This window comes from Schistocerca nitens, chromosome 1 (genome assembly GCF_023898315.1).
Source record: "Schistocerca nitens isolate TAMUIC-IGC-003100 chromosome 1, iqSchNite1.1, whole genome shotgun sequence".
Lineage (NCBI taxonomy): Eukaryota > Metazoa > Arthropoda > Insecta > Orthoptera > Acrididae > Schistocerca > Schistocerca nitens.
The window spans coordinates 1,168,650,448-1,168,669,649 of NC_064614.1; the positions used below are offsets into that span (position 1 = coordinate 1,168,650,448).

The window sequence follows — 19,202 nt, forward strand, 5'->3', positions numbered from 1 at the left end:
GTTAGAGGAATAATGTATGGGAAACGAAAATTAGGTATGCGCTAAGGCATGGATGACAATAGATGGGGTGTATAAAAATTTCGTCTCATTACATTTTGAATCTATATAAATGAACAATTTTACTATTCAATATACTTTGCTACCTAGTGGCAAAACTAAACCTAAATCAATTAAATTAAAGTTGAATAATGAGAAATTAATGCAATTGAACCATTTTTACAGACATTCAAAAGAGAAAGAAAGAAAACAAAGTTGGTGGAAATTTACTTGTTGCATTAGCTCTTCCTGTTGTGAAAAAATTATTGAATATCTAACAAAAAAGAAAGAAGGTAAAGGACTAACACAACACAAAGGTGGATTTCTTCCACTATTATTAGTTGCATTACCATATTTAGCAACAATTGGTCCATTAGCTGGTGGAGCAGCAGCTGTTGCAAATGCAGGTATAAAGAAGAAAAAAGCTGATAAAGAATTAGAAGAACAGAAAGACATAATCAAGCAATGGAGAAGAAAGCTGGAACAGGACTGAAGAAAGTAAAAAAAATCCAATAAGTAATTGATAAATATCCTGATGTATTAAGTAAATTCGATATAAAGAAACTTGCTAAACAATTGAAAACTAAACACTTTCGTAGTGCATACATGATTGATGAATTACCATATCATCCAAGAGAATATGAATGTGCAATAGTTAATTGAGATACATCAGATCATGTTGGTACTCATTGCATTTATTATTATAAAAATAATGATAAAAAGTTGTTTTGAATTCATTTGGTGGAAATATACCCTAACAACTAGTTAACTGTTTAGAAAAAATGATCTGTACTACAATAGCGAGAGAATACAAAATTTCAGTGAAGTAATATGTGGCTATTTGTGTCTGTTTTGAAACTATTCTGTGGTTATTTTGAATTTAATAATATTTTAAGTTTAGTAAATGGACATTTTTGGAAATAAGATACGTCAAACTGAAGGACTTGTTGTGCATAAGAAAATCAAAAATGAAATTGATCCAAAGATAGCCAATGTAATTAATCAATTTAAGAAAGAATTTAATACTATGTTGTAAGTAACTAAAGGATATATTGGCTTTAAAAGATAGAAGACTTGCTAATATGAATTATCCAATTGATGCAAAGGATGCTGTTACCAAACAGTACATAGAGAAAGAATATGTTACAAAACCTGAATACACAAGCATTCTAACACAGTTCAGTAATTATGTCAGTAAAGAAGATTTCAACAAGATGCTCTCAGATTTAAAGCAAAGAAATGGTATTATGGATGGTATCATGGAACATTATAATAATGAAATAAGCGAAATGAAAAGATATCTCCTTCACGCATTAGATAAAATTGAATGCAAACTGAAATCATTAGGATCGCAAATTAGCAAAAGATCGTAGGTCAAGATCTAGAAGTATTGAGGTCGTTAGATTAATCTGACCTTTATTAAATGTTTTTATCTATATAAATGGACAATCACGCTTCACATTTATTGTTTGGAGTGTAAAATATTTACTGATACACATAACCCACAGAGAGTAACAACAAAGAAAGGAAGACAAACAATTGAACATCTTTGTACAAGTTGTGAAAAGAAGAAAACTACATTTGTCAAAAAATAATTGTAGGAGGTGGCAATATTATTTGTGAAGAAATAATTAATGAATTACATAAGCGAATGAGAAAAAATTTTAAAAGAAGACATGTAGTCTCTCTTGGTACATCTCATCTAGTAAAAATGGATTCAGGTAATTTAAAACGAATTTCAAAAATAAACAAAGGTTATAAATATTTAATAACAATAATTGATGTTTTTTTCAAAATTTGCATTTGCTGTTCCTATTAAAAAATGAACCGCTAAAAATATAGTAGATGCTTGTCAAAAAAAACTATAATTAGAAAGCCAAATAACTTACAAACAGATAATGGTAAAGAATTCTATAACAAAGACTTTAAGGATTTAATGAAGAAATATAACATTAATCGTTGTATAACTTTTTCAGAATTAAAAGAATCTGTAGTTGAACGATTTTACAGAACACTTAAAGAAAAAATGTGGAAACAATTTGTTTTACAAGGAAATTATAAATCGTTAAATTTAGTTAAAAATGAAACTGATGAGTACAATACCCCAAAACATTCTACAATAAGAATGAAACCAATAGAAGTTACTGAAAATAATTTAAAAAGAAGTAACATTGTATCTAGTGAAGAACCTAAATTTAAAAAGTGTGATACAGTTAGAATTAGTGAACTTAAAGGTCTTTTTGAAAAAGGATATACAGCTAACTGGTCAATAGAAATATTTGAAATTGAAGTTGTTATTCATTATAATCCAATTATATATAAATTAAAAGATATAAATGGAAAATTTTGTGAACAGGAACTACAGAAAACGAAATATCCGGATGTATACATAGTTGAAGAAGTTTTGAGAAAGAAAGGGAAAAAATAATAAATCTGGCTGAAGACAAAAAGACTAAGAGATGCATTACAAAAATTAAAAATGATGATAATCTGTGCCGTCCTAGAGCAGTTATTGTGGCTTTGACATATCAAACAGATAATATTTTGGGAAGAGAACTAACTACAAACAAGATTAAGAAAATCAGAGAAGGAGATAAATACAAGTTACAGAAAAAGTTAACTGATGATTATGTAATCAGTCGGGTGGATACAATGAAGAATGCTTTAGATGACATTAAAAATGTTGAAGAATTGTTGGATATCCAAATAAATTTTGTATGTGCTGAAAGTTTTAATGCAGTTATCTATAATGGTCCTGAGAAAGAAATCAAGATATATCTGCACAAAGATCACAACGATTTCGATGTAATTAACAGTATTACAGGTTTCTAGGGATCTTTATATTTCTGTGATAAATGGAAGAAGGCTTATCACAAGAAGGATGCTCACAAATGTAAAATAGACAGAAAACTGTGTATATTATGCAAAAGTCCAGAACATGAAAGTGAAGAAAATAAGATTTATTGTGAGAAATGCAATAGATACTGTTATAAAGAAGAATGCTTGAACAATCACCAAGATGTCTGTCATACTGATTACAAGCGTGAAGGATGTAAAAAGAATTGTTTAATATCCAAAGAACATAAATGCAGCATTGAACCTTAGAAGAAATTGTAAACAAGTAGTGGAAATTGGAAATCATAAATGTTATATGCAACCTGTATTACAAAAAGGTGGTATCTGCGAAAGAAAATTTGGTGAGGAATTTATAGCGCAAGGTTACCCAAATTGTAATAAAGAAGGTTGCTATATTAATAGAGAATTCAAAGATTTTTATATTTACTAGTGCTTCAAATATAATAAAATAGTTTTTGGTAAAGAGTTTAAATGTTGTAAAAAGGGCTTTCCAAAGAAAGTAAATAGTACCTATCCTGAAAGATACATGAGGTTTGATTATGAACCAACTCAAGAAACTGGAACACACATTCCAAATCTCATAACTGTTCACAATTTTAAAGGTGATGCTGTTTATAAATTTAAGACAAACGATGAATTCTGTAAGTGGATGATATCTGAGGACAACAGTTATCACACATTCATAGCTCACTATGCAAAAGGTTTTGATTCACAATTCAGTTTGAAGCACTGTGTTGAAATTGCAGTTAGGACATATACACAACTGGCCATTAAAATTGCTGCACCACGAAGATGACGTGCTACAGATGCGAAATTTAACCGACAGGAAGAAGATGCTGTGATATGCAAATGATATGAAATATCACTAGCAGTCGAGATGACAGGCATCATATCCGCATGGCTGTAATACATCGTGCTGCGACGTCTCGATCCCTCAGTCAACATTTGGGGACTTTTGCAAGACAAGAACCTTATGCACGAACAGTTCGACGACGTTTGCAGCAGCATGGACTATCAGCTAGGAGACTATGGCTGCAGTTACCCTTGACACTGCATCACAGACAGGAATGCCTGCGATGGTGTACTCAACAATGAACCTGGGTGCACGAATGGTAAAAAGACATTTTTTTCAGATGAAACCAGGTTCTGTTTACAGCATCATGATGGTCACATCTGTGTTTGGCGACATCGCGGTGAACGCACATTGGAGGAGTGTATTTGTCATTGCCACACTTTCTTATCACCCGGCATGCAGATCTAAACCGATTTTGTTGGAAATCAAGCAGTTTGGTATAAAAATTATAGACAGCAGTAATTCTGTACAAGGTCCACTTGGTGGTTTTCCAAAAACTTTTGATTTGAAAGAATTGAATAAAGTATACTTCCCATGTTTATTCAATAAGCCAGAAAATGGAAATTATGTAGAACCAATTCCTGATACTCAATATTACTGTGTTGACACTATGAAGCCAAAAGATACAGAAATATTTCTCAAATGGCACAGCTCTAGAGATAAAGACAATTATGTGTTCAATATGAAAAAAGAAATTTACGAGTACTTTCATTCTGATGTAGATATATTAAGAAGAGTTTGTTTGAATCTAAGAAAACACTTTCTGCAACTTGCTAACATTGATCCATTCTGTTATTTAACAATTGCTGTGGTTTTCATGGCAATTTACAGATCGAAATATTTACTGGAAAATACAATTGCTGTATTGGATAAAGAACAGAGGGAGAATTACAGTAAACAATCGATAGCTTGATTGATTAGTTTAAACAACAATAATATCTCTCATGTTCTTAATGGTTGTGAAGTTAGAATAGCTGGTGCAAAGTAGATGAATTTGATAAAGAAACTAATACTGTTTACCAATACCATGGTTGTTATTGGTATGGATGCAAAAAATGTTTCAAAAGTGAAACGATTAAAAATAAAAATAACGAATCATTGGATGATCTTTATCAAAAGACTTTTAAAGAAGTACATAAATACGAAATGCTATATACAATTTAGTGGAAATGTGGGAATGTGATTGGCTGAATTCAGCAGAGTATAAAAGGTAGTTACCACAAGTTATTGAACCATTAAATCCAAGAGATGCATTTTATGGTGGATGAACAAATGTCATAAAATTAAGAGCTAAAGCAGATGGTATTAGCTCAAAAATAAAATATATTTGTGTATGTAGTCTTTATCCTATTGTGCAATATTACGATTATTATCCTGAACAACATCCAAGAGAAATATATAGACCAAGATATTATTCTAAAAATTGGTAGTTCAATAAAATGTAAAGTATTGGCTCCTAGATGATTGTATCATCCTGTTTTACCTGTACATATGTAAATCGATAAAAGTGAAGAACTATTGTTTCCTTTGTGTGCCAAATGTGCAGAAGAACAAATAAGTAAATACAATCACAGTGTTGAAGAAAGAAGTTTTATTGGAGCTTGGGTAACAGATGAAGTAAAGAAAGCTATAGAAAAAGGATATAAAGTTTTAGAAATCTATGAATTATGGGATTTTAAAAATAAAAGCAATATGCTGTTTAAAAATTATTGGAAAGACTTTATGAAAATAAAATTAGAAACTAGTTCACATAATTTTGGAAGTGACAAAGAATACATCAAAATAGTTAAAGAGAAATTGGACATTGTCCTAGATCATGTTAGAGTAAAGGAAATTCCTGGAAAATGAGCTGTTGCTAAGATTCTTAATTCGTAATGTGGCAAATTTGGACAAAGGCAAAATATGAGTCAAACAGAATATGAAACCGATTTACAGCGCTTTTATGAGATACAGTTGGATGACAGATTTGATAATTTAGATGTAAATTTTATTACAGAGCAGATGGTTCAAATGAGGTACAATTTCAAGCATCATTATGTGGAAATCAATGCAGCTACGAATATCTTTATAGCTGCATTCACTACATCAAATGCAAGACTCAGATTATATGATATGCTAGATAAACTAGGAGAATCTGTTGCATATTTTGATACTGATTCTGTAGTAAATTCTGATAATGGTAACAATACTGTGGAAACAGGTTGTTAGTTAGGTGAATGGACTAATGAATTAGGAAATAATTGGATTACATATTGGGCTTCCACAGGTCCCAAAAGTTACTATTATGAGAGAAATGATGGAAAAACAGAAATTAAGGTGAAACGATTCACATTAAATTACAAGAATATTCAAAAGTTGAATGGTGGATCGATGTTAAGTTTAATACAATGTGAAGTTAAAGATAAGATACAGTTAGAATACAATCAGATAACAAGAGATGTTGATACTAAACATCTAGTAAACAAACAACTTAAGAAAGAATTCTTGTTTCAGTATGATAAAAGAATTGTTCTAGATAACTATGATATTATGGTGCCTTATTGTTATTAAAAATTATTTACTACATAACAAATTTTAATCTTGTTAAATTTTTTAATCTATATCTTCTAATGTAAATAAAAAATTCGTACCGCATTCCTTAAACAAATAGAATAAATTGGTTAATTGCATTTTGTTGTATTCTATATTTTCTAACCTTTTGGTTATAGAACGATAAACTTTTAAAAATAGCAAACACGCTTTAATCTAATTTTGTAATTTTGTAAGGAGATTATTAATTGGTAAATTAGAGTTCACTATTTGCTTTACAGTTATAGAAAAGAGAGAATCAGAGCTTCCTATTTCCTCCCATATTTCTATATCAGTTTCCTCATAGCTCTCAAAGTATTTTTCGTATTCTTCTTCATACATTCTTTTTAATACACTAACACATTTAATATGATCCTGACTTCTCAACTGTTCTATAACTAATGATCACTTAAAATATTCTTCCAAATATTACACTCAACTTGTTTCTCTCTTTGATTATTACTTCTTTTGACAAAGATGTCAAATTGAAATTCATCCCGCATATTAGTCATATTTATAAAAATTAAAAATTTTAAAGATTATTAAAATTTTGTTCTATATAAATGGACACTCTACTGAAGAAGCTCAATAATGCAAGCAATTCTAATCTGTTTAAAAAGATTAGTGAGCTTGAGGTAAATGGGTGTTGTTACATTACTGATTGTGAACGTTTAAAAACTAGGTATGGGGAGAAAATTTCTCTTGAGCTTGGTAATAAATTTAAAATTATTTTGCCAGAAAGGTTCAATAAAATAATAGATAACTGGGACTTCCAATTTTTAAGGATGGTGAGATTAAACTAAAATATAAAGGAATGAAAAAAACTAAAAGTAATGATAACAAATTTCATGATCTGGAATATTTTGTGTAGCTGCAGAATTTTAGTTGAAAATTTTTTTTAATTTTTATTTTTTATGGGTGTATTGGCTTGCATCCGTTCATAAAAATTTTAGTAAGTAAGTGGCTAGTGTGCTCAGTCTAGCTGTTTATAAGAAATAAAAAAACACTATTAAATTATCTTCAACTGCGCTCAGCGTACCTTCTTACTACTTGTATGCAGCTGTGCGCCTCAGTTTTGCTTACATGCCACTCCGAGTCACGTACTCATAAGACCTACGAAGGCCAGTGGGCCTCTTCTGCCTGTAACTTGCGCCATCCAAATTACTGCGATTACTCTTTTCAGCGGGTCTATGGTCCTGTGGCCTCCATTCTACTTCGCAACCGCTGGTAGCTTAACTTAATATCCACAGGCCTGTGCCTGGATGTAACTAGCGCGCTCAGAAATATTGCACCAAAACTGACTTTTCCTATCCCAAACGGTGGTGCCGTTACTACGCAAATGAACGAAATTAAGGCTCAGACGGAAGCTTGCTGATAGTCGTTTTTCCCTCACTCTGTTTCCAAACTAAACGGGGGAGTATATGGTAGGTAGTGGTACATGGTACCCTTTGGCACACGCGCTACAGTGGCTTGCAGAGTATGTATGTAGAACAGGCAGTATTTAAGGCTTTAAGTATTCGACTGCATAACCTTTAATCGATGGTTTTTTAGAGGGCACGGTGATACGAGTTCTTATCAACAATCAGGCTAAACTATTACTGATTTCGCGTTGACTGTGTTATACCGGACTGCCTTTCTTCAGTTCATCCTCCTTAGCGGCCGATATCCTGTAGTGTACCCCGAAACAAGGACGTTTAATGATTGACAACACAAACATAGCTGGCCTTATCTGTAGTCTGTTTACCCGTCTCAGTCGCAAAGCAATCAGATAGCTCTGTGTTTCGTCAGAAACGTCGTAACCTGTCTTTGTGAGGCAAAGACAATGAAATAGCAAACAGAAGGAAGTCAGTCATACTCCAGGTACGCTGCTCGCCGCTAAAACTGCGTCACTAGGAAGGCGGCATACAACAAACGTCAGACTGTCGTGCGCACTACTGCATTCTTTGATATGCAAAAGGACTAAATGTAAAAGTGCCGCCTCCTGCAATGTAATGCCTCCGAATTTCTTACGCGAGAACTCTTAAGGCTTTTTAAATAAACAAACAATATTAACATTCCACATTTATATTATTCATGTCTACTTATCTGCAGCTCTCTACCACCATAGGGCTCCGAAATGTAGCGCGTAACAGGGCTGTGCGTAACTTACATATGTCGGTCTGTGAGAATCAGCGTGTTCTTATCGCAGAAAGCTAAAAGCGAAAATTGAAAGACTTCAACTACACACGGAGCACTCTCTCTTCAAGATGACAATGCCAAACCACGCACAAGTGATGCGACATCTGCAGCAATCGGACGCCTTGGTTTCATGTCCGATGTTCGTCTGTTTCCGGAAGTTCGAGAACACCTCTGATAATGGAGAAGCGGTACAAGGAGAGGATAAGTTGTAGCTCCATCAAGAAAGTCAAATATCAACAAACTGGTGTGTCATTGAGAGAAGTGTGTCCCTCGTCATGGTGGCTATATTGAAAAATAGATATGTAGACATGAAGAATAAGGATGTAGCATGTTAATAACGTTCGTACGATTTAAAAAGCTTTAAGAGACTTCACATAAAAAAAATTCGTAGGCATCACTTTCATCTCGCTTTCGTACGTTCTGCATGTATGCAGTTATTAGGCAGAAGAGGTTTCATTCAGAAATCGCACCGAAGTGTCGGTATTTGTGAGATAATAGTATTATGTTTAGCGTAACATGGAGAAACGTATGCCAGCACTTGTCGCAATTCGGTTGTGGCTGTATTCGTGGCCGATCGTGACTGTGGTATACCGTTCCACGATACCACTGCCCGCCGTGGGTGGAATATCAAAAGTGTCTCAGTGATGTGAATTTGTAGTTCAAGAGAGGCATATTCAACACCATACATGTTCTCGAAGACCCTACTTGGCTAGGGCAAAGGGAACAGACATATTGTTCTCTCAGACATGCGGGATCGTAGAGTCACTTCAAGTTCCTTGGGTCAGGTAATGGAATTGCTTGCAAAAAAATGTAAGTATCCACGCAGCAAGCGCTATGACGTCTGGAATGCCATGGAGTGTCAGCAAGGCTACCATTGTTGCAGCTTCCGTCGACCTAGCAACAGAGAGATATGGTTACAGTGTGTGTACAGTGGTGGGTCCAGTAATAATACTGGACACAGGAGAGGCACCACGCCATCTTTTCATACGAACCCCGGTAGTTTGTGCTCCTGATCTGGCGTGACAGTATGGCGAGCACTTCTGGTTCGCATAACCAGTAATGAGGTGAGCAGCCATCCGCTTCTGACGAATTAAGGCCGGTGGCTGTCCCCCGTATTCAAGGTGTTCCAGACGTTATTTTCCCTGAGAGTCTGGCACGCCACTATCCTGTAGTCGTTATGACGGGTTAAATGTAGCACAGAACTGAAGCAGCACGGAATGACGGATCCATCATCACAGATCGATGTGTATACTGGTTGCAGTCTTTGTTACCAACAGTAGTATATTTCGCCACTCTGTATATTCCCAGATCCCCTTAACGTTTAACGACGTATTCTTCGCTCCATACCATAATTTCTTCCCTTCTGGTCTTACAATTTTAGTCTTCAGGAGCGTAGGATCTCATCGTTCAGTGAGCTCCACTTCTTCAGGGGGTTGCAGCAAAAACATGCGCGCTGTTTGCGCTTTTACCTGTTCCTTAATGATCGAAATGATCACTGTAGTTTTGAGATTCGATATAAGAAACATTATTATGAATTGTTTTATTTAATTTTTTTTTTCATTTGCCATCGTCGTCTTCTCATGGCTTTAAATCCTGGACACCGTCTCGAATCTTCTTACTAGTTTTACTTGACAAATGAACCAGGTGCCAAATTTGTGCCAGTTTAATTAATGTTTCCTACGCTATAAACCGTTAATTAAGGAACTTCTTTTTTTTTAATTTGAATGCTGAATTTCTTTCACTTTATGTTACTTTTGTGACACATTTCTGTATCAACATCTCTGTTACTTCCAACTTTTTTTACTCTCCTGCTTACTGCATGTCAACTCACTGAGCTCAAACATTTCGAATAACAGATCAAAAATTTCCTTCACACTTCTATATTAACGGGCCTTTTTGTTTATAAATTTCTTTCTTCTGAAGGCTTGTTCCTCCACGTTTTGCGTGCCAGCATTGCTCGCGCGTACTTGCAGCTTGGCATTCGGTGTAATTATACGTTTCGCGTTCTGTTCGCTTTAAAGTTTCAGTGAGAACCAATTAACGTTGCATATTGACAAGCAGAATATTACTGAAACCGAGTGTCCTTAAAGACAGGTTGGTGGTTCTCTAAAAATAACTACCAACCCGTCGTTATCCGCTTCCTCAAACTATCTGTAAGTGAAATAAATATAATTTTAACTGCTTGGAGTTGAGAGAGGTGGCATCTAAGTAGTACGGCACACTCAGCAGTCGTGCTGCATGCAGCTGTCAGGAACTTCTCTCATGCTTCTCTCATGAAATTATCTTTGTTTGATGGAAAGCCACCGTTCTGAACACCTTTGCGCGTCACGCAAAATGACCAGTAAGTTATCTTTGATTGATAGAGAGCCATCGTTCTGAACAGTTTTGCGCGTCACGCTAAATGACGAGTAAGATTATTCCCATTTATACTCAGTTGTGTAATAAGTTCTAAAGATTTATGTTAGTCAGGTCGTTCATTTGTACCAATCCCCAAGCCGATATACTTCCTCATTTTTGTATCAGTTGAATGAGCTTGAAGAGGTTCCGAATTATTAAGTATTTGGAGACTCGTTACTGCACCACTTTAACTTCATTTCATTATGTTACAAATCCAATTCTTTCATCTCAAGGATGCGAGCATTGCAAGATCTGTTTTTGATGGATGATACTAGATTACATTTCCACTGATCGAAGCTTGTTATCTTTATATGATAGTGTGTCTCTAAGACTACTTTAAAGTCTGAAATCGTTCCTATAGAAGCGAAAAATAGTACCACCCCGGAAGTCATTGACTTTTTTTTAAATTTAGAGTGTGTTATTCGAATTGACGCAGCTTGAAAACCGAGGAGATTTTATTTAGACATGCGGCCGCGAAAGATTCCAAGGACACATACAGCAGAGTTGCCTAATTTGTATGAGGGAGCGTTAGCAACGATTTAGAGGTAATTACATATTTAATTTGGCATGCCACAACAATATCAGGGCTTGATCACATGTAGAACAGTTGAAAATTTTCCACGCACACACAGAATTTTAGTCTATTATAATAGGGACGTTCCAGAATTAAACAAATTATTTTCTCGGTCAATGTCCATTAAAAAAAGCAAAATTTGTTGTGAGGCATCTTGGATAATTCCCACTTCAGCTCCTATAGTTTCATGAAGCTCCAGTGGGTGTCGGCGTTATACGTAGCTTTCAAAACGACGTCAGTAATGGAGGTGCGTTCCAAGCAGAGAGCTGTCACTGAGTTTCTTTTGGCGAAAAACCAGAGCATCGCAGATGTTCATAAGCGTTTGCAGAATGTCTACGGTGACCTAGCAGTGAACAAAAGCTAGGTGAGTCTTAGGAGAGGAAACAACGTCCCTTAAAGACGTCCGGCCTCCCGCGTGCCGACCGGCTGCTCACAAATATGACTCCTGCAAAGTTGGAACGTGCGGACACTCTTACTCGAAGTGATCGACAAATCACAACCAAACAACTCGCTCCTCAACAGGAAGTCTCAGTTAGAAGTGCTGACACACCCGTCCACTAGTCGCAGTTCTCAAAAAAGTGTTCCTGCCGGGTTCCCCGCCGCCTCACTGATGGAACATACATAAACAGCAACGAAAAGCAACCTGAACGGAACTCCTTGCACATTACGACGCTGATTGTGACACTTTTTGTAAAACGTCATCACAGACGTTGAAACATGAGTTCATCATTTTGAACCGGAAACAAATCGGCAGTCCATGGAGTGGCGCCACGCCACTTCTCTCTTCTGAAGAAAAACTTCAAAGCCATACCCTCCGCCGGTAAAGTGTTCTGGAACTCTGAAGGAGATATTCTGTTTGATGTTCTCCCTCATGGTGCAGCGATCAGCTCTGAAGTGCGTTTTCTACCCTCCGGAAAATGAAGAAAGAACTTCAGCTTGTTAGTTGCCACAAAAACTCAAACTTCTCCACACCCCACACAAGTCTGCGCGCCCCAGAGGAGCTCACAAAACTTCAATGGTCTGTTCTTCCTCCTCCGCTCTGCAGCTCGAAACTCGCGCCTTCCGACTTCCATCTGTTTCGCCCAATGAAGGATGCACTCCGCAGAAATCGTTACTTAGATTTTGGGACGGTCATCGATGGAGCAAAACATTGGCTCCGGCGTAGACCAATAGGATGAAACCATGCGGGCGTACAGGTCACCCAGTAAGGTAACATTGAGCCATCGCATTGAATGGGGTTATGTTGAATATTAGGGTTTTTTAGGTAAAAGAGTGGGGGAAATTGCGGTGCATTGCTATCCCGAATAAAACCAATATGCATTCAGAAAAAATGCGTTCCATTACTTATTGAACTAGATTTGTAACAGCGCCTGCCAGGCACCTTTATAAAATTTCTACTAGATGGAAGTAGCAAAAATTGCACACGTGGCTCCACACGCGGCGCGGACCGCAGAGGGATTGCCTAGCACAACGTAGGCATAAATATCGGACTCGTTCCACACTGGACTCAGTATCAGACAACACCTGAAGAAGACAGCGAGCCACGCAGTTGAAATATCGTGCAGGAAAGACACGAATAACCGGCAGAAACCAGATTAATCAACATGACAACGCCTCTCCAGGAAGGCCTGAAGAATTACAAGGTATAAAGTGTTTGTCTATTCCTCTTCATAATCTACACAACATTTACTGCAACAGTGGCTGAAGAAATATTTAAATGAACAGATTCTCATGAAGTGAAAAGAATGTATGTGTCAGTGTTTCAGAGCAGAGATTCCTTTGCCTTTCTGGTGTGCCATTTAACTAAAGAATTATTGTGTAAGGAAATAAAGTAAAGTTCCTCTCTTTCTCCAAACGACAGTCAATTTACTATTTTTAGGTCATAATGTTTAGAGTTCGTAAGTATCATGCAAAGTGTAAATCATTTCATGTTACATCATCAAACATAACCATCTCAGTTAGCTAATAGGAATGAAAACTACATATGGATTTCTTCATTAATGATTTTGAGATTTGTTTAACATTAATGGTTGTTTAAGCTCACTAATTTTTGCTGAGTACCACACTGTTTCAATTTTCCAAGAATTTAATGCATAGCTTATCTTACTACTCAAAAGTAATCTCTTAGTAACCATTTTAAAAATATGGTGACATATTCAACATCATTTAGATTCTCTACAGTCCTATACGCTTATAAAGTTTATACTTAATATTATTCAGCTAGGATTCCAATTTGGATAGTTAACACATTTTGCTTGTTGATATTATCATGTTGATATGCTCTCCAACCCAAGGATCTGGTAAGTTAACTTATTGTGTTCCATGATATTATAATGTTTGTATGGTCTTTAAGTGCATATTCTGAATAGTTAATACGTTTTGCTTATTGATATTATAATGCTGATATGCTCTTCAAGCACAAATTCTGATTAGGTAATATGTTTTGATTATTGATATCATAATTCTGATATGCTCTTTAAGATCTAGTTGAGGAACATGGAAAATAGCTGTGTACAGTCAGTCATTAAGCATTACCATTTTCTACTCTCACTATTCAATTGTTTCTTGTAAAATTAACTTTTAATTGTTTATTTTTGAAATTTTATCTTGTTTCGAAATATATTAGAAAAGCTTGACGAAAATTTGAATTTCTACTGATGGTCTCCTCTAGAGCACATTCCAAATTTTCTTAACTTATTAAGGGTATATGATGAAAGATTCCGCTTTTCTGGTGAAATTACCTTTGTTTGATGTAGATGCAACGTCTTGAATGATCTGTATGCCATGGAAAATGACTGGGGAGATCATTCCAGTTTATATTCAGAAAAGGCTCTGCAGTTTCATGTTAGTCAGGTCATCCATATGTATCAGTTTGCATGCCAATGTACCATAAATTCGTATTTTGTGGAGTATCCTTCAAGAGGTTGTGAATTATCAAGTATTACGAGACTGTTTACTACATCATTTTAACTTCATTTCATTGTGTTACGTCTCCAATTCCTCCATGCTAAAGATACAAAAAAGACTAGATTTTTTTGTGTGGATGATACTGGATGACGTTTCTATTGATAGAAACTTGATTTTGTAGAGTGATGTGGAGAGAATTTTAAATATGTGACTGTAATGTGTGCCCATATATAAGAGGAATAATGCTTTTCTTATCAACAACAAGATTAGATGGGTAGATCATATAACTAATGAGGAGGTATTGAATAGGATTGGGGAGAAGAGAAGTTTGTGGCACAACTTGACTAGAAGAAGGAATCGGTTGGTACGACATGTTCTGAGGCATCAAGGGATCACTAATTTAGTATTGGAGGGCAGTGTGGAGGGTAAAAATCGTAGAAGGAGACCAAGAGATGAATGCACTAAACAGATTCAGAAGGATGTAGGTTGTAGTAGGTATTGGGAGATGAAGAAGCTTGCACAGGATAGAGTAGCATGGAGAGCTGCATCAAACCAGTCTCAGGACTGAAGACCACAACAACAACAACAACATCAACAACATGTGTTGTACAATGATCAACCAAAAAGATCATTGTTTTTTATTCATGATTTTCTCAAATGTGCCACAGATACATGCCACCAAATGTTTGTCATGAGCTTATTAAGCTTATCTATAGGAATTGAGTAAGGTAAGATGACTTATGATGCTCTGTCACTGGTCGCTAATGTTTTATGTGTGGTACCATCGTTTCAGAGAATTGTTATTATTTCACCTGAGAGAGATTTTGGAGCACTATTAAATGATTTTTCAGACTCTGTAGTCACTCTTAACAGATAATTACAAAACTGGGAGAACTGCCTCACAGCACTCCAAAGTGCTATTAGTTAGACTATAACACCTTAGCACAACTTGTCTTACGAAGCTGCTCACATACGTATTCTGAGTTATTTTTACGTATGCAGCGCTCATCCTCTCTTTTCATTAAGCACATGCTACATGGCCACTTTATACTGGTTTATTCCAGGCAGATAGAACTATAAAATTTTAATGGCCATTATGTATTCCATTTTGCATATCACCAGGAAGTAAGAGTTTGCTCATTAGTAGCTGTGAGAGTGTCTGAAGCTTTTTGAAGCGCACACAAGCCCAACTTTAAAATCTTTTGGCACTGTGGTCTGGACTGCTATACCCAAAAGTTTGAAGGTGGCAGAAATATAATGCGGAGCACAGAAGGTTATTTAAAACTTCTGCAGAAACCGTACTGCAGTTGTAAGAGTCGAAGGACAGGAGAGAGAAGCAGTGGATGTGTAGGGAGTGGAGGCAGAGTTGTAGACTATCCCTGACGTTATCTGTACATTGAGCAAGCAGTAAAGTAAACCAAAGAGAAATGTGGTAACGGAATTAAAGTTCATGAAGAAGAAATTAGAAGTCTGATGTTTGCTAATAGCATTGAAGTTTTGTCAGAGTGAACACAAGACTTGGAAGAACAGTTGAATGGAATATACAGCGTCCTTAAAATCACTTCTACAATGAACATAAGAAAAAGTAAAACAAGGGTATGGAATGTAGTTGCTTGAAATCAAGTGATTCTGAGAATATTACTTTAGAAATGAGATACTAAAAGTAATAAATGAGTTTTGATACTTGGGCAGCAGAAAGTAGTAAGGATAAGAAGGCAGACTGGCAATAGTAGGGAAAGAGTGTCAGAAAAAGAGTTTGTTGATATCTAGTATATATTTAAGCATTAGGGCGTCTTTTTTCAAGGAATTTCCTTGGTGTGTGGCCTGCTACAGAAGTGAAACGTGGAGAGTAAGCTGATCACGCGGAAAGTGAGTAGAAGCTTTTGAAATGTGGTGCTACAGAAGAATGCTGCAGATTAGGTGCGTAAATCAGCAAACGAATGATGAATAATTCAATCGAAATGGGTAGAAAAGAAACAGCGCATAACTTCACTAAAAGAAGGGATTGGTTGGTAGGGCATATCCTGAGGCATGAAGAAGTAGTCAATTTGGTAAAGGAGGGAAGTGGGGAGATACGAAATGTAGAGGCGTACCAAGATATGAACACAATTAGTTTAAAATTGATTTGGGTTACAGTAGTTACTCACAAATTTATGGGATCCACAAATTAAACTAGACTGCAGAGCCGTGTCCACCCAGTCTGTGGACTGAGAAAAGTTAAAGTTAAAACTGGTTTTACACTGCTTCATACTGCATGCACTTAGTAGTTCATAGTCATGTTTTTTAGTGTCATTGAAGATTATATTAACTTCTCACTGATAGATACTGATAAAACGCGTCGTGCAAGAAAGTTGAAAGATGGAAGGAACATATATTGGGTCCATAAAAGGAAAACAAACTTGAGGACAATGTTATAGAAATAGAAGTGTACGTAAGTGAAGATGACTTAAGAGATATGATACTGCAAGAAGAATTTGAGAGAGCACTGAAAGACTTAAATGGAAAAAAGCCCCTAGGGTAGACGATATTCCTTCAGAGTTATTGAGAAGCCTTGAAGAACCAGGGATAACAAAACAATTTCACTTGGTGTGCAAGCTATGTAAGGCAGGTGTAATACATCCAGACGAAACAATAGCTCATATCAAGAAAAATGCATAAATTTCAATTTTCAAAAATAAAGAGTCATCTAGACAGAAAAATTTTGCGTATAAGTGCATCGTAGTCGCAGATAATAGAAAAGACTTCTTTTCTTCCATCATACAGCATTGGTGATCCTTCCTGACCTTGCACGGGTAGCAGTAAGTATCTTCAGCCAAACTACCTATCAGACACAGCAGTAGTCTTTCTCATGAAACAATCTATTTGTCATTGCAAACCGTATCTTAAGTCCTATGTTAATTTATCGAGTTAGAAATTTATAAATTTCTGTTTAACGTATTTCCTAGGTGTTCAATGATACATGTGTATTACATTAATATAGATCTGACGATATTACTGACTGTAACATAGTTCTGAAAAAAAAAAGACTCCCACAGTATTACACAGGGATCGAGATGTTTCTGGCCTTAGCCTCTCAAGTTAACGACTCATTAGTGTTAATGACTCATTACTCGTTTTCGTGAAATTGCCTTTCGATCGTTATCCCATCAACAAAATTGGAACTGTCAAAACGTGCCCTGTCTGAAAACTAGTTGGTACCTCAGTCGTGAGAGCTGTTCGGTTACACAACTGTAGCTAGTTCAATAATGAGCAGAACATAGAGTTTTGTTTCTCAAATGAGTGGTCATAGCTTCGAAATAGCAGTGAGACCCTTGTATCTTATATTTCAAATCTTTGGTTTGGTTCCCGTCATGAGCGACAGCAAAAATTTTGCTTCTTGTGCTTTCAGAGTGACATTAAAGAGACTCACCAGTTACCTCATATGTTTGATTTGGCTTATCTGTATCACTGCCTCTGGTCTTTACTGCGGTTATTTAGTAATGCAGTTAATCCTAATAAATCCGCAGCTCCTTATGACACTACGTTTTGTACTTGTGTCCTTTCTTTTACTGACTGTTTTGGAGCCAGCTACAATTTTATGCAGATCTCTGTGTACTGGATACCACTTTCTTAGTAGCATCACGGAATTGTTGCAACAGGTAGATGCACTGCTCGCCATGGGAGATCCCACTTACAGAACGGAAATATATCGCAAAACGCGACAGAGAGCAATTTTGCTTTTCATTACAGTGCTTGTCTGGGTTGTCATACCAGTTAGCGTACTAGGAGTCTATTTGTTCATACGTGATCCATTAGCGACATTCTTTCTATGCCTACAAGGCTTTGTCACCGTCTGGCGAGTTCAGTTCTTCGCCGTTGTGCTGGTACTCCGACACAGGATGGGCATCGTCTGTGGGCAGCTGCTGAGGAGTACCCGGCCGCCGGCGGGCAGCGAGGCTGAGCTGGAGGAGCTGGCGACGCGAGCAGGACAGCCGGGGGCGGCGGGGGCGGCGGGGACGGATGTGCGGCGGCTGCAACGCGCCAGGATGGCCCTCCACCGCTTCGCCCGCCTCTGCAGCCTCCACTTCGGACCCACACTGCTGCTGGCCCTCTTGGATGATTTCGTAGTCATGACCTGCACTGCCTATTGGCTTACGGTCCTAGCTTCACAAACAGACAAGAGTGTGGATATACTTGTCAACGTGTTTGCATTTACTAGCGCCCTGTGTCGCCAGCTGGTGGTGTGCTGGGTGTGTTCCTCTGCTGCTGAGCGCGCCGACAGAGCTGGTCTGTTGCTGTCGAGGCTGCAGCCCCTGCTGCGTCCCGGGCCAGCACTCGATGTTCTGCAACTTCCTGTGGACAGACTACGAGTTTCCGCCATGGGGTTTTGTGACATCAACCTCCAGACCTTCACAACTAGTGTTAGTGCTGCAGTCACTTATCTCGTGATACTTGTTCAATTTCACAAGTAAAGTACTACGTGTGGTCTTTGCTAGAATATCTCTCCTTCTAGCAGTGCAATGTACGGAAGCTCTCACTGCTGAAAACATCATCTTGCAAATATAAAATCAGTGTCAGATTACTTAACAGCTGCATGGTATGTATAGGTTATTTCTCAATTACTCGTGGTGTTTGTACTATCCAGAGGATTGTGAGGCATCGTGGTGTTTGTACTATCCAGAGGATTGTGAGGCATGTGCAACTAAAAACCGAAACCAAATAAATGGGTTCCTAAACATTTTGTAGCAAATTTGTGTAATTATTTTCTTTCTACCTACAGGATGGATAATAAATGGAGCTCTAACTTGTTTCCCTTGAGTCACACGAGGTAAATACTAGAATGCATTCTCCTGC

General features: G+C 36.8%; 1 protein-coding gene across 1 annotated transcript; it reads left to right on the forward strand.

Annotated features, from left to right (window-relative positions):
• Positions 1–18,247: 18,247 nt before the first annotated feature.
• LOC126233058 (gustatory receptor 23a-like) lies at positions 18,248–18,820 on the forward strand. The gene has a single exon (XM_049942838.1). The coding sequence runs from the start codon at positions 18,248–18,250 to the stop codon at positions 18,818–18,820; it is 573 nt and encodes a 190-aa protein (XP_049798795.1).
• The last annotated feature ends 382 nt before the right edge of the window (positions 18,821–19,202 follow it).